The following is a 15,579-nucleotide window of genomic DNA, read 5'->3' as shown; positions in this document are numbered from 1 at the left end:
GGCCTCAATTCCCCTACCTGCAAGTGGAGATGTAGTAACAGTACCTATCCCCAGGAGTTGTGAGGAGAACGTACTTCAATGTGCATAAATTAGAGCAGTCCCTGGCAGACAGCAAGAAGCAGGTCCTGGAACTGCATCCATTTAACATTTATTTGTCAAAGGCCTGGTCGGTGCCAGGCAGCGCGTGGAGGCACTGGGTGGGTGGGAATCAAGGGGGTCACCGCTCTGCCCACGGGGAGGCCAAGCCACTCTGACCGCTGGGTGGATATTTCAGCATCTGCAGCCAGCTGTGTTCCCGAGAGGCTCTTTCTGGCCAGATGTAAGGCCTGGTCAGTGTGGGACTGGGTCTGCAGGTGGCCCTGCCAGGAGTCCTGCCATATCCCTACCAGAGTGCTGCCCAGCCACACCAGGGCTGAGCTGGACGCCCAGACCCCTGGGGCGAGGATACACTGGGACCCTCCTTCCTCTCAACCTCAGATCCTCTTTCACCAGAACTGTGTTCCCAGGTGACTGACAAGCCTGTCACATGCCAGCCCCACGCTGCCCGCTCTCCTCTGTCTGGCTGTGGTGCTGGCACAGGCCACACTACTAGAGTCAAGGCAGCCCCCCCAACCCCAGGCTCTCCTGGACCTGAAGAAGCTGGAGGTCGGTGGGATACGCTTTCTCAAACACCTTGTACCACACTGAAGTTTTGTGGGGCACAATGTGTGCCGGGGTGGGACCCCCAGGACCCAAGGACCCAGAGGTGGGTGAGGAGGAGCTGCTTGCCTGCAGCCCCGCTGTGGCCTGAGTGGTTAGGGGAGTAAAGACAGCCCTGTGTGTAGGAGGGGAGACCTTCGTGGGCAGGGCCCCAAGGCTGAGGGGGTCTGAGGCCTCAGACGCGACCCCAGGTGGGCTTCCATGTGGACAGCAGAAGCAGGGGACTCCCAGGGAGTCACTGTAGGGACACCCCCCCCCAGGCCCCAGCCCTGAGAATCACCTGTCCCCAAGGACCAGCTCAGCGGTGGGGACCAGGTGCCCAGCAAGCCGGGCCTGTCCCCAGACCCAGGCAGAGGTGGAACAGCTCCCCCAGCTCAGGTGGGGGACTGTGGCCACCACCTTTGGCTGAGAAAGTGGAACCGCTGCCCTGGAAGAGCTCTGTCTGAACCAGGCTCCCAGCTGTGCCACGGCCAAGGCAGACAGCGTTTTAAAGGCGCAAGCCCCGTGTGTCGGGGCTTCTCAGGCAAGGCTGTTCTGTAGCTGCCACCGTGTCAGTGGGACTGCGTCCCAGGTGTCCCTCGCACCCCTTCTGCACTGATCGTGTAGGAACAGGAGGAGGGGGGCAGGTGGGGGGCAAAGAGCACCCGCAGGGTCCGGGCTGGGCAGCCGACGGCAGCCTCTTCCTCGCGGAGCCGCTCAGCCAGCAGTCTCACCAGGAGCTGGTTAGCCCAGGTTATGCCAAGGGCTGGGGAAACACGCTCATCCCAGAACCTGAGAAACAGGAAGCAGGCGAGCTGGTGCTCAGAAGGCTTGGTGGCCCCTCCCACTTTGGCCCAGCTGTGCCCCTGGCACCTGTGCAGAGGTGCACGCACCACATGGCTGCACTCACCTCAGCGGCCCGTGTGCTGCGCCTGGCTCCTCCATGGCCTCTGTCACCTGGAAGAGCACAGTCCAGGTCAGCTGCAACGGCTGTGGGTCTTCCCGATGGGCAGACACAGGCTGCTACCCGCAGGAGCCGGGGCCACCGCACTGCCACCCGCCCCACCTCCAGACCGGCTCTGCTTTCGCATCTTGGCTAAAAGTACGAGCTCACGGGTGCACCCCTGCCTTGGTGCCCACCTGGTTGATGCACAGCACAGGGCTCTGGAAGGCACTGCTCAGCTCACGCAGCGCGGCCCCCAGGGACTGCAGACGCCTGGCCCTGGGGGCGGAGGCCTGGCTGTCAAATTCACAGCGGAATGGGGCCGCCACCGAGTCGATGACCACCAGGCGAGCCATGCCCCGAGACAGCAGAACGGGGACCTTCTTATTCACACATTCCAGCAAGGCGTCCTGTGGGGACAGGGCCATTGTGTATGCTGGCCAGCAGGCCCCCGCCCCAGGTGACCAGACCCTGTTTGGAGTGTCACTCGACCGTCTGACTCAAAACCTTCCTCCCCACCTGGGGCTGACAGTGCTGGCTCTACAGTCCCCAAACTCTGAGCCCAATTCTGTATTTTTCTCAAAAAGTCTCCAACTGTAGAAGCTTCAGCCTCACACACTGGCTCCCTGGACTCCATGTCCTTCCTCTGGCCCTCCCAGGCAGGTGCCACCCCTTGGCCATGCCAACACCGGCCTCTGCAGAGGCGTCCTTTGCCCAGTCTCCTGAGTCCTTGTGGGGGTCTGCTCTCCCTTCTGCCATGGTTTCACCCTCTCCCCCTCACAGGTCAGCAGCAACCAGCCCTCTTCTTCGGTGGCCCCATGCCAGGTGCTCAGACCACCCGGACCTGGCCACAGTGCCACCAAATCTAGTCCGTGGTGGCCATGATCACCTGGGCCACACCCTCTTCGGCTGCTCAGCAAGGCAGGGGCCTAATGCCCTTCAGGCATTACTCAGGCGAGTCAGGCCTGGCCTGCCTCTGCCAAGGCGTGGGGCACTCTGGGAGACCATCTGGGGGTCAGGATGGGGCTGTAGGTGGAGACACCCTTAAGGCCAGTGCCTCCCGTGCACCCAGGCCTTAGCCCTGTGCTCTGAGTTGGCCTGGCCAAGGGGTGGAAACGGCCCTGTGCCCACCGGCTCCCAGGAGAGCTTCCAGGGGAGGGCTCCCCAGGGAAGGCAGGTGTCCTCGGCTTCCCTCTGGGTGCCGCTGTGGCCTGTGGGTACCACGGCCATTGGCATGGCTGGCCTGGCCTCTGACTGCAGAGGTTGGTGAGCTGTGGTGATGGGGGAGGGTGGCACAACTCCTGGCACCAAGCAGGGTAGTTCAGGTCCCATGGGCCTTGCCAGCAGCTCTGGCCAGAGCTGCCCCTAGGCTGCCCCTCAAATCCAAGGTCTGCAGCCACACACTGGTGTCACGCCTGGACCTCTGAAGACGCCCTGCACGCCCTGAGTGAAACTCGTCTGTGCTTCGTCTCCAGGGCGTCTCTGGCCGAGCCTCTTTTTGTGGAAAACGACAGCAGCAGCAGTGGCCTGGAAGACGCCACCGCTAACGTGAGTTCCACGGCCTGCAGCCCCAGGAAGCAGGCAGCTGGGCCAAGGAGGGACTTTGCATGTGCAGGGACTGGGGGGACTGGGGATGGGCAAGGGGTGACTGCTGCTAGCTGCCCGGCTGGGCCTCCAAGAGGGGCTTGGCTCAGAGAGCCCCACCCTCACGCAAGCCCAAGGCCGACAGAGTAGTGGGGTGGGAATGGCACTAGGCTCTGCTTATGCAAGAGAAGGCTGTGTCCACACCCCTGGCCTTCCCTGTGCCAGATGCAGGCCTTTGGTGCTCCAGAGAGCAGAGACCAAAGATGCACCGGTTCCCCATGACCCGTCGGCCCCAGGGAGGCTCACAACCAGCAACACCCTCTTCTCTAGACAGACTTGGGGTGGGGGCTCCCCAGAGACCTGTTTTCAGAACAGAACTTAGTAACACTATCAGGTTTTGGCGGCCCAGCCCTGACCTTCTGTCTTCTCTTGCAGTGACCCCAACCTGGCCCCGCTCCAGGATGGGACTGCCGAGTGTGGCCCGGAGCTGGCCCGGGACAGCCAGGGCAGCAGGGAGGGCCCCTGGCTGGGAGCCACAGTGCTCACTCATTTCTCCTGCGTCTGTGTGCATGGGGCACGATACTAATGACCACATGGCTGGTGTGACCTTGGGACTGGGGCTAAGGCTGGGCCTAGGCTGGTGCCCTGGTGCGGCGTGGCCTCTCCCAGGAGACTTGGGACATGAGCTAGGCCCACAGCTCCCTTCCCATGTGTAACTTCCTCATGTTGTGTGCGATAATGTATTTTATTGTACATTTTTTTAAATTAAACATTTATATGCCTTATGCTTTACTTCAAAGCTTTTTCTATAAGAACTCTTGGCCGGGCGTGGTGGCTCATGCCTGTAATCCCAGCGGTCAAGTGGCAGAGGGATCACGAGGCTCAGGAGATCGGAGACCACCTGGGCTAACACGAGGTGAACCCCCGCCGTCTCTACTAAAAATTACAAAAAATTAGCCGGGCATGGGTGGCGGGGCGCCTGTAGTCCCAGCCCTGCCCTCAGGGAGGCTGACGCAGGAGTAGATGGCGTGAACCTGGGAGGCAGGCAGCTTGCAGCTGAGCCAAAGATTGCGGCCACCGCCCACTCCAGCCTGGGCAACAAAGCGCAGATTCCGTCTCCAAAAAAAAAAAAAAAAAAAAGAACTCTTAGAAGTGGGGGAAGGCCGGACGCGCGTGGTGGCTCACACCTGTAATCCCAGCACTTTGGAAGGCTGAGATGGGCAGATCACGAGGTCAGATCGAGACCATCCTGGCTAACACGGTGAAACCCCGTCTCTACTAAAGATACAAAAAATGAGCCGGGCATGGTGGCGGGCGCCTGTAGTCCCAGCTACTTGGGAGGCTGAGGCAGGAGAATGGCATGAACCCGGGAGGCAGAGCTTGAAGTGAGCCAAGGTCGCACCACTGCACTCCCGCCTGGGCGACACAGCGAGACTCCCATCTCAAAAAAAAAAATAAAATAAAAGAAGTGGGGGAAGGCCCACCGGCTCTGCCAGACCACAGTCATGTCTAGGGTGGGCTGGACATGGCAGCCGCTCCCCCTGCACAGGGTGGAATTTCCTTATTTGCCTTTGGTCAGGGGTTTACTCCCAAACTTCCCATCTTTTCTTCTGCATCTTTTCTACTTCATCACTTCTCCCTCCTGGGATGATCTCTGTAAACTAAGTGCTGACAGCTCACAGCACTGCTGCCCCAGCTGCAAGGATGCGTCCCAGCCTCTCATGCCTGCTTCCTGGCTGCAGGACGGACTTCACTGGCCCCCCATGAGTGGCCCCTGCTCTCTGGAAGGCCCTGCTATGGGTCCCTCCTCCAAGCCCAGCCAGTGTCTGCAGGGAAGCCAGCAGCCAGGCAGTGGTCAAGGATCTAAGGTCGCCTGTGTGAGCTGGAGGCCCGGCAGGCCTTGGCCAGGTGGAGCCCCTGTGCCTCCAGTGAGGGCCGTCTTCCCCTCAGAGGCAAGGGTGAAACCAACACAGCTCTCTCACCAGGGCAGCAGCCTGGAGAGCAGGTCCCACCCTTCTCAGGGCGGTGGTCTCCTAGGGCAGCTGGTCACGGCTCCACAGCCCAGAGAAGGCCCTTGCCACCCACCTGGGGCTTCTCTTCCCCATTCCGTCTTCATGGGCAGGGTTGACAGATGGTGTACAGGCACCCAGTTACATCTGAGTTTCAGATCATGAAGAAAGTTGATCTGAATATGGGCATCCTCATTCTAGAACACGCTTCAAAGCTGCCTAAGATTCAGACATAACTGGATGTCGCAGCCTGCCGCCCTGCCTGCCTGGCCCACGGCCACTCCTGGCCAGGATTTTGTTTGGCCAAACTGCCGTCAGGCTCGTGAGCCTCCTCCTAGGCCCATCTGTGCACGTCCTCGTGAAACCCAGTTTTGGCAATCCCTGCTGAGATGGTAGCAGGACCCCTGCCCTCCACATCCAGTCGCCCTCAGTAGCTGACTGGTCCATCCTCCACCGTCCCCAGGGGCAGTCTGATCCCCATGGCCCACCTTCAGCAAGGGTCCTGGCAAGACGCTTCAGCCAGAACCCCCTCCCCTGCCAGTTCCTCTCAGTCACTCTCCATCCTCTGACCCCACCTGCTCCTCGGGCGTACACCCCTGTGACCCATGCTCTGTTCAGAGCTGAACCCCATCTCTCCCCGCCCGGCTGTGAGGCCTCACTGCCGTGGTGCTTACCTGCCCCAGTGGTCCTGAACAGCTTGCCTTAGGGGTGTCACGGGGCTTCTCCCACACTCACCACATCAGCCACATGCTCGATGAAGATCTGGCTGCCAAATCGGAGCTTCTGAAGCAGCTCTCCAGGAACGTCAGTGCGCAGCCGCGGCTGCTGGGCCATGAGCTGCTGCAGGCGCTTGTGTGGGAAGGCGTCTTCCGTGCAGATGTAGACGGCTCCTGGGAAGCAAGAGTGCCTGATGTGCCCAGAGGGCTCCAGACGGGCCTGTGACTGCCACACACATCAAGCGCAGATGTCTCCCACCATTTCCAACTCTGCCCCTCACAGGTTCTTTGCCCCTGGCCCGGGAAGGGAAGAGGCTGGTGTTCGTTCTCACCCTCCCACTGGCAGCCACCTCAGGCCCAGGTGACCCCTCAGGAGGAATACGGGCTGGGCCTCCACTTCCGACACCCAGGCAAGGACTTCCCCTGTCCCGGGCCCTGGGCTGGAATGGCCACAGATGGGAGGCCTCTCCTGCCCCACCCCGCCCCTCCTTCCCCCCATGCCCCTCCGTCCCCACACTGCGGGGCAGGAAGCAAGTGGCAGCATCACGGCAACGCCTTCTGGAAATGGCCCCTGAGCCCCGACACATGGCCACACTCGAGGCCCCCACTGAGCAAATGTTTCCTCTCTTCCACTTTCAAAGCTTCTGCAATTCAAAGAGCCGGCTTGAAAAGACACGTGTTGGCGAGGATGTGGAGAAGGCGGACCCGACCCCTGTGCGCTGCTGCTAGGAATGCAAAGTGGTGCAGCTCGGAAAACAGCCGGCACTTCCTTCGAGAGTTACACACAAATCACATGGCCCAGCGGCCACACTCCCAGGTAGACGCCCAAGAGAAGAAACAGCCAGGAACCCTCGCCCCATTCTGTGTCAGAACTAAGCTTCTGAGAGGCATCTGGCCCACTTGGGGCCAGGGACGTACAAATACTGCTTGGGAAGCCACGTCTCTTGTGGCTGGTTCCCTTCCCTACCAGTGTCCCTAGCCGTGGCTGTGCCCCTAGTCAGGAGGCCACAGCAAGGTTGGGGCCCCGGGGTTCCTCCATCCTGTTGGCTGGAGAGAGGCTGGGCTGGAAGGCTTGGAAGCAGGTGGAACCGGTCAGACAGCCTGTTTTTGTTGGGGTGATGTATTGGGGGCTGCACAGCCATGGGGACATTGTGAAGCTGGCAGGAGGGTCGCTGTGGGCAGCCCAGCAGTGGGCAGGGCCCCAGCAGGCCTGGGAGAGCCTCATGCAGCTTAAGCACAGGACTCAGAATCACTCCACAGCCTGCCTGCCACTTTCTTTTCAAAATTAGGGTCTTTAGGCCGGGCGCGGTGGCTCAAGCCTGTAATCCCAGCACTTTGGGAGGCTGAGACGGGTGGATCACGAGGTCAGGAGATCGAGACCATCCTGGCTAATACGGTGAAATCCCGTTTCTACTAAAAAAATACAAAAAACTAGCCGGGCGACGAGGCGGGCGCCTGTAGTCCCAGCTACTCGGGAGGCTGAGATAGGAGAATGGCGTGAACCCGGGGGGCGGAGCTTGCAGTGAGCTGAGATCTGGCCACTGCACTCCAGCCTGGGCGACAGAGCAAGACTCCATCTCAAAAAAAAAAAAAAAAAAAAAATTAGGGTCTTTAGATTGGATCTAGGAAAAGAAGTCATTTCCCCAGAAAAGCACATCTGAGCCCTAACCTTGCACATGGTCACGGCAGCTGTGGGGCCTCCTCCCTGCCCCCGGCCTGCAAGGCTGGACTGTGCTTTCTTCCCACAGCAGTCCCTGGGCTGGGCACAGCTGGGGGATTCAGGGAGGGTGTCCTAAGGTTTCCATGTCCCTGGGTAGCAGGGAGTGTGGGCTTCACTGAAAAGGCCAACGGGGTGGAAGCTCAGGGGGAATCACTGCACAAATCAGATTTGCATGAAGCCTGGCACGGAGGATGCTGGAGAATGAGGGCGTTTCCTGTCCTGTTCCTGAGCACGCTTGAGTCCCACCTCCACCTCACAGCAGCTCTTTCATGGGGTAAGGGGGAGACTCCCATTTTCAAGGCCAATTCCTATCCTCCCGGCTTGTGGCTGTCTCCAGGCTCACCCCTGAGACCAGCTGCAGGGACTCAGGCACCTGACAGGAGGGCGTCCTCCCCTGGACTGCAGGGACAAAAGCGCCTGTGGCACGAACAGACCCCAGCCGGGCTCTCAGGAGACCCCTCGCCCTCCACCCAGCACGGAAGCTCAGGCAGGCACAGCACAGCCTTGGTCCCGGGGACGACGCTGGCCTGAGGGTGGCAGAGGTGAGGTTCCCAGCCACACTGCCGCTGGCAGGTCAGGCCTGTGAGGAGGTGGCTGGCGCAGCCTGTGGGTCCAGGGCCTGGGGTCCCGCTCTGTGTGGGAAGTGAGCCTAGCAGGTGCGCTCGAAGGCTCCACTGATGAAAAACGCTGCCACTCTGTGTTCACGTGGAGTTTAAGACAGTGTGGGAATCGCACGTTGACACCAGGGAATTGGGTTAAAAGGTAAGGAGCTACTAGGAAACATCTCTCCTACTCACAGCTCAGTTTAAAACGACATGAGCTTTTAACACCTGAGGACCCAAGCAGGCACGCTCTGAACGCTTCAGCAATGTAGGCAACCCTTGTTTCACAGACAGAGCTACACAGGCTCACGGGGACGCGCCAGGAGCATACCTGGCCTGGCGGCGGGGCACCCAGGAGAAAGGCCGTGCTGCCCTCCCTGTGCCACTGGCTCTGTGGACTCCGGGCTTGGCAGCTGTGTGGAACCTGGGCCGGCATCGCCGTGCTCAGCCAGCGATCCCTGGGGGCCTAGCTCTGCTGAGGGCAGGCTGCAGGGCAGGCTGCCTGGTGGTGGGGTTCATACCCTCCCACCCCTCCTGCTGTCAGCTGAGCCCAGCCTCACTTCCCCTCCCTGTTCTGGAAGGAGTGAGGACAATCAGGACCAGAAGAAGGAGGGAGACGCAATGGAAGGAACGGCGCAAGAGGCGGCCACCGCCCCACCTCAACGGAAAGCTGTCCCACACAGAGCAGGGGCCGCCCACCCGCTCAGACCCCATGGAAGGGATGGCCACTCACCAGCCTCCAGGCCTCCGTGCTGCCGTGGAAACTGCACAGCCAGGCAGAGTTGCAGCGCCAGCTGGGTCTTCCCCACTGAGCTGCGTCCGGCCAGCTCGGTGATACCGTCCAGGGGCAGGCCACCACGGAGAAGCGAGTCCAGCACCGGGCAGCCGAGGCTCAGGCGCTGGTGCTGGGCCGGGAACCGCTCCTTCTGCTGGTGCAGGTGCAGTGCTGCAGGGCAGGGATGGCGTCAGGCCTGGCTCTCCTGGGCCTGCGGGCAGAGCTGGGGACTGTGGGAGGCACGGCCAGCCTGCCTGTGCCAGGCGCAGTGTGGCTGGAGCAATGGTGCCCGTGGTCACCAGGGGTGAGCAAGGTGCTGAGGGCAGGGAGGGGTGGCCCGGCCAGAAAGGGTGGGTGCACCTGAGACGCAGAGTCGGGGGAGCCCCAGGGCCACCATCACATGCCCCCAGGGATCCCCTATGGGGTGACTGCAGCACTAGAAGCCTTCAGCCAAAGCTTCCAGAGAGCCCCCAGGTGCTCCCTAACAGCCTCCGTGTGAAGAAAAAGGCACAGCTCCATCCAGCTGGGATGCCCTGGGGTGCTGAACATTTCTGAGGCAGCTTTAATGGGCTCCCGCACACGCACACATGTGCACACCCCATGCCGTCAGTGCTCTGCGACGGACACCCTTCTAGAGCAATGCTAGAGCAATGCTGGTCACAGCCTCTTGGCTAAAGGGCCTTGGATGAGCCATTTGACACAGTCTTCTCCATGACACCGAAGCCCCTCAGGGGGAGGCTCAAGGTGGGACACGCAGTGCAGGCTGCGCTCTTGGCCTGGGGCCCGGGCCGGGAGGAACAGCCCTTCCCTCGAGTCTGCACACTGCCTTGGGCATCCTGGTCAGGTGGAGCAGGCCACCACGACTGTGAGGACTGCCCAGAGCCCTGCCCACGGCACTGTGTGTGTGGCCGTGGCACCTGCCCACCATGGCAGGCCCAAGTTCAGCATGCTCCTCGGGGCCCGGGTCACTGCGCCACCTGCAGGGGAGGGAGGACCCTGCTCATGCCCGGACCCCGCTGCCCACTGGGGCCTGATCAGATGCAAGGATGGAAACCTTGTCTGTCCAGGTGCATGGGGTTCCCTGGGTACCTCCCTCTGCTGCCAAGACCTGGTTTCCCACACGTGGTGGTGGCACCGTGGCCAGGGCCACATCTCACACCGTTCCCACCCTGCCAGAGCCTGAAGGGCTCTGGGTGCTGACTGCCAATTTCACCCCTGCGTCCTGCACCCCCCTCCTCTGGCCCACAGAGCAAGATCCCCAGGAGGCCTCACAGCCCCTCTGTGTCCACCTCACACATCTTCTGACCCAACGCTGTGACCATAGCCCCATGGTTGTAGGACAAGCAAGATGGGAACTGTGGGGCGTGGGCAGCTGCCACATGCCCTGAGGCTGGTCCCTGGGTGGAGTCTGCACAGCCCCACGCCCTGCACCACAGGGATCATGATGCTGGAGCCACATGTCACCCCCGGTGGGAGGTGCCAGGACCCACCTACCTGTAAGGATGCTGCTTCCCCGCAGGTGTAAGGAGGCCGTTCTCAGCAACTGCCAGACCTCGGGGCTAGAGAGGTTGGTCAGTCTCTTCAAGTCCGATCCAGAAAAGTGTAAAACCTCCTTTACTGATTTCAGTTTGGCTGAAATGACACAGATAAATTACAGGAAACTGTCCGACTGTAATAATCCAGGGCGACACAGCGACAAAAGGTGCTTTGTAAGAGCGCTGTGACACCACCGTGCTTCCGATTCTGGGGACAAGGTGGGTAGGGACCAGATCCCCTGCTCCCTGGAAACCCTGGACAGAGTGTGGCCGACGCACGGGCAAGGGGAAAGGGCCGCTGGGCACTGCACCCTGAGTCTTGGCACTCGTGAGGAGCAGAAGCCAGAAGACGGGGTCGGGCAGGTCCCAGGTGCTAAGAAGAAACGACAGGCACCCAGTTCCATGCCAGCTGGAGACAGTGCTCCAGAAAGGGGCAGCAAAAAAGCAACACTGAGGCCGGGCGCGGTGGCTCAAACCTGTAATCCCAGCACTTTGGGAGCCGAGACGGGCGGATCACGAGGTCAGGAGATCGAGACCATCCTGGCTAACACGGTGAAACCCGTCTCTACTAAAAAATACAAAAAACTAGCCGGGCGAGGTGGCGGCCGCCTGTAGTCCCAGCTACTCGGGAGGCTGAGGCAGGAGAATGGCGTAAACCCGGGAGGCGGAGCTTGCAGTGAGCTGAGATCCGGCCACTGCACTCCAGCCTGGGCGACACAGCCAGACTCCGTCTCAAAAAAAAAAAAAAAAAAAAAGCAACACCGAGCTTTCCAGCACCCACCCGCCAGGCGCGGAGCCGGGCTGAGCCACGGGCAAGGACACGTGCCCTGGGGAGTGGAGCGCTGGGAGGGAAGCAGAGCCCAAGTCCAAACACTGGCTGTGCAGGGCAGTCAGGGCAGGGGCAGAGCATGTGCGAATCAGAATGGCGGCGGCATCAGTTACAGAGGCGCAGAGCGCCAGGACCTGCCATGTGGGGAGGAGGGCAAAGTTCATTTTGGACTCGGACAAGTGCATCGCTTTCTACTTTCAAACTCGGAGAAAGACGACAAATGCTGCAGACTGATGAGCCCATCAGGGAAGTGCGAGGTAGCGCACACGAGAGGGAGCAGCGGTGGACGAAGGGCCCCGCCCGGCCACAGAGACTTACACCCCCCTCAACACGGGTGCGCTGAACGCTGCAGTGAAGACAACCATTGTCAGGCTGGAAAACAGTAACCACTGGTGGGATCTTCAGAAAAGCCACACAGAAAACACAAGGAGATGGAGAGGTGGGGATGAAGAAAGCGCCCCTGGGTTTCACCAGATCCAGCGGAGAGGGCTTCCTGTGGACAGGCTGCTCCAGAGGGCTCTGTGGGCCCTGAGCATTCGCCAGGATCGGGGCTCTGGTGGGGCGGCTCCCCCGATAAGTCTCACGGCCCCAGCCCCTTTCACAGTTTCGAAGTCTGCAGGGACTTCTGGAAACATTGGTTTTTGAATGAGACACAGGTGAGAAAGGAACTCTCTGGCTGAGCCCATTCCCCTTCTCTGTCCCCGGTCTGCAAGCGTTGTGTCTGCAGCTGTGGCAGCAGCCGTGATCACAAGGCCACCAACAGGAGGATAAAAACCAACAGCCAAGGATGGAAGGGCAGGACAGCGAGGCCCTGCCCAGTCACCAGGTCGCTGCAGCAGCTGCACGAGCACTCCCGCTTCTCGCCACAGACAGTGTGCTGAGGTTCACGTAGCTGAGGCCCTGGGAGACGGGGGAGGATGGAAGATGGAAGGAGGGTCCCCGGACAACAGCTGGGCTGCAGGCATGGAGAGCAGGGGCAGGGGCTGCACGTGGGGCCTGAGCTTTCAGCATTTGCTAACTCGGCAGAAAAAAGATGCTGTAAGAAAGAAAACGATCCCCCACACCCCACATTGTTGAACCACACCAGGTATGTACCAGTCACAACCCTGACAGCTGATGTCACCCAAACTAGGTTCTAACTATGGGCATGGAGCTGGGGGAAGAGGAAGTTGGGGTACACAGGTGTAGGCACACTCAGTCCTCACCGCCCCCAGTAGGAAGTCCATGGATAATCAATAACACTGACAAATCAAACTTTACAACATAAACACATTTAGGAGCCCAGATGTAAATATTTTTTTAAAAAATAACTAAAAGACGGCTGGGCACGGTGGCTCACGCCTGTAATCCCAGCACTCTGGGAGGCCGAGGTGGACGTATCACGAGGTCAGGAGATAGCGACCATCCTGGCTAACACGGTGAAATCCCATCTCTATTAAAAATACAAAAAATTAGCCGGGCGTGGTGGTGGGCTCCTGTAGTCCCAGCTACTCGGGAGGCTGAGGCAGGAGAATGGCGTGAACCTGGGAGGTGGAGCTTGCAGTGAGCCGAGATCGCGCCACTGCACTCCAGCCTGGGCGACAGAGCGAGACTCCGTCTCAAACAAAACAAAACAAAACAAAACAAAAAACAAAAAACTAAAAGACTTTATGTGGCTCCATTTTACCTTTTAGACAATATGCACGTATTACTTTGATAAAAATAAAAGTAACTGAAAGAAATCCATGCAGTTAAGAACACACACACACACACCTGAAAACCCCACAGTACATCCTACCCTCGGTGTAATAATCAGGGTAGGCAAAGGGAGGAAGGCTTAGCCCGCCAGCATTTTGTTAACCTGCCTTATGTAAAGCGCACAGACCCACCCACACCCCTTATGTAAACAGAAATAAATGTACCTTTCTTAATTGCAGCAATAATTCTGGGATTCAGGTCCAGTAGATCTAAATCCATTCTGTCGGTGGGCTGCCTACCAGGATGAATAACTTCCCAGGAAAGACAGAACAATAGATGCAAATTCTGAAGCACTTGCCTTCAATTCAAAGCCTGTGGGAGTGACAGCACAGGCCTGTGGGAAGTGACAGCAGTCACCGTGTCCGTGTCATCTGGGCTCTGTCACTGAGGGTGGAAGAGATTTCACTGTACAGGGAAAGCTGTCCAGCTCTATCTAGGGCAACATGTCTGTAATTTACCTCTAAGAATTATTTAGCAGCTTAGAACCCATTCCAGACACTGATGCATTTGAAAAATTCCCCCAAACCCACCACATTCACCCCCTGTGGAAAGTGCTAGAAATAAGACCATCCTCCTGCGGCAGGTGAGTGCCCCGCCCGACTCACCTCTCGGGGGCTCGGGGATGACCCACGTGTTTCTGGCTGACTTGACTGAGGCATCTCTTGCACTCTGCAGTTTAATTTCCTTTAAGTGTCTCCCTGGGGACTCTGGAAAGAGTGGGAAGGTGAGTCTGGGATTGGCAGAGTGCTCAGGGAATCCGAACATCGGTGGCCTCCAGCTGTCTCAGCAGCCAACAGCAGAAGACAGCTTCCAGGAGGAAGACACCGTGGACCCCACCCAGCCTCTTCCAGGAAGGGAGCTGGCAGCCCTTCCACAGCCCGAGCCCGGCCCAGAGAGGGAGCAGCTCAGCTCTTCTCCTCTCCGGCCTCAGCGGGCTGCTCAGGGACTCAGCCCAGGATTACATAAGGCCTTTCCAACAGGCCACTCTACATCCCCTGTCGGCCTCCCAAATGGCAAGAACAAGAGTGTCCAGGGCACCAGGAAACCGGAAGACAGCAGCCTCGAGGGCCATGTCCTGCAGTGAGGCCCGGCGCCCTCGGCAGTAACCCAGCAGAGGAGAGGGCAGGCCGCGGACTTGGAGAAGGCTTTCCCTTGGACCACACAGAATGTGGCACTGGCCTGGATGCGATTACACTCGTCACTCCATGCCCATGCTCAGCCTGCTCAGGGCCAGGCGTGGAAAACAGACTGCAGGAGCCGCAGGCTGAGGCACGCCCCCAGGCACCCTGTGAGGCGGGCAGGGCAGGGAAGCTGCTGCTCCAGGATGCGTTTCCTGCCCACGCACCAGGCTCCTGGGGCTCCACGGCCTGTGGATTTTCTGAGCGAGGGACAGGGAGGTGCCCAGGCCTGGTTGCCCAGGCAGGCCTGACAGGAACTGACACAGCGAGAAGCCGCCCTGGAGGGCCGGGTGCAGGCCAACGCAGGGCGGTGGGGCACTGAAACCAGCTCCAAACTGCTGGCTGGTCAGAGTGAGGAAGTGAAGTTCCCCAGCACAGAAGGCAAATCAAAAAGGAATGCCACCTCCAGGGCAGGCACTGCACTGCCAAAGGAGATGTGGCCTCGCCTGGCTCTGTGAGCTACTGACCTTGATTCCTGGACTGCAAAAATACAAATCAACTTGAAGGTTGGGCAGATGCTTTGAGACAAGCTATACCCTGCTGGTCTGGGAGCTGGTCCTTGGTCCCAGCCTCTGAAGAGAGCTCCCGCTCTCACACTCTCCACTGCTATTAAGGCACACCCCGAACGCTAACCAGATCTCACTTTCCAGGGGCCTGCTCCATCCGGCGGAGCAACTGGACTCTGGCCACTCTGGCACTCGCCTCCCTGCGGCGAATGCACCCCATCCATGGAGGCCCTGCTTCCCTGCCAGGCGTCTTCACCTCCTCCCCTCTCCTCCCCTGAGCACTGTGAACCCGAGAAAAATTCCCTTCGACAATAAACCGTGTGATTTGTGGAATCATACTTTGGTCATCTCCTTATTTCCTCCACACACAAGGACCCCTGCAGCGCCAATGCCCACAGGAGAGGGCAGAGCCAGCCGCACGGACCCCCACCTCACAGGCTTCAACGCGCTGGGTCACTTGAGCCCGGGAGTTCAAGACCAGCCTGGGCAACACAGTAAGACCTATTCTCTACCAAAAAAAAAAAAAAAAAAAAAAAAAAAAAAAAAAAGAGGAAAAACAGCAGGGTGCCGTGGTGGTGCTTGCAGTTCCAGCTACTTGAGAGCCCCGGAGGCGGAGGCTGCACTGAGCCGTGATGGCGCCACTGCACTCCAGCCCGGGCGACAGAGTGAGACTGTTCCAAAAAAACAATAAAAATTCACGCCTTGTAATGAGGAATTAAAGGCGGGATGAACAAACATTTTCTTCCTTTTTTTTTTTTTTTTTTTTT

The 15,579-nt window shown here is 59.3% G+C and overlaps 2 protein-coding genes and 1 long non-coding RNA gene across 10 annotated transcripts in view; 2 read left to right on the top strand and 1 right to left on the bottom strand.

Annotated features, from left to right (window-relative positions):
- KLC1 (kinesin light chain 1) overlaps window positions 1-3,997 on the top strand; it is a 73,312-nt gene extending 69,315 nt beyond the window's left edge. For 5 of the 7 annotated variants that reach the window (XM_017861881.1, XM_017861873.1, XM_017861879.1 and 2 more), the window contains 2 exons: window positions 3,097-3,169; window positions 3,641-3,997. In XM_017861881.1, coding sequence (XP_017717370.1) covers window positions 3,097-3,168 — 72 coding nt within the window. In that variant the 3' untranslated portion in view covers window position 3,169; window positions 3,641-3,997. Of the gene's footprint in view, window positions 1-3,096; window positions 3,170-3,640 lie in introns of those variants that run through there. The other 2 variants (XM_017861877.1, XM_017861886.1) reach the window with 2 other exon arrangements.
- XRCC3 (X-ray repair cross complementing 3) lies at window positions 127-13,838 on the bottom strand. Of its 2 annotated transcripts, none has more exons than XM_017861888.1 (8): window positions 13,734-13,838; window positions 13,293-13,512; window positions 10,522-10,659; window positions 8,986-9,198; window positions 5,950-6,104; window positions 1,819-2,031; window positions 1,589-1,635; window positions 127-1,470 (listed from the first exon to the last, which is right to left on the bottom strand). In XM_017861888.1, exons 2-8 carry the CDS (start codon window positions 13,345-13,347, stop codon window positions 1,251-1,253), a joined length of 1,041 nt encoding a protein of 346 aa, XP_017717377.1. In that variant the 5' UTR covers window positions 13,348-13,512; window positions 13,734-13,838; the 3' UTR covers window positions 127-1,250. The 2 variants fall into 2 exon arrangements, with proteins under 2 accessions (XP_017717377.1, XP_017717378.1); XM_017861889.1 differs by having other exon boundaries at window positions 13,293-13,440; window positions 13,734-13,835.
- On the top strand, window positions 13,508-15,150 carry LOC108521879 (uncharacterized). The gene has a single exon (XR_014485062.1). It is a non-coding gene; the product is annotated as an uncharacterized LOC108521879 (long non-coding RNA).
- The last annotated feature ends 429 nt before the right edge of the window (window positions 15,151-15,579 follow it).

The sequence above is a fragment of the Rhinopithecus bieti genome, unplaced genomic scaffold (assembly GCF_001698545.2).
Source record: "Rhinopithecus bieti isolate Rb0 unplaced genomic scaffold, ASM169854v2 scaffold_61461, whole genome shotgun sequence".
Classification (NCBI taxonomy): Eukaryota; Metazoa; Chordata; class Mammalia; order Primates; family Cercopithecidae; genus Rhinopithecus; species Rhinopithecus bieti.
The sequence above is the reverse complement of the archived record's forward strand: the minus strand, read 5'-3'. Positions and strand labels throughout refer to the sequence as shown.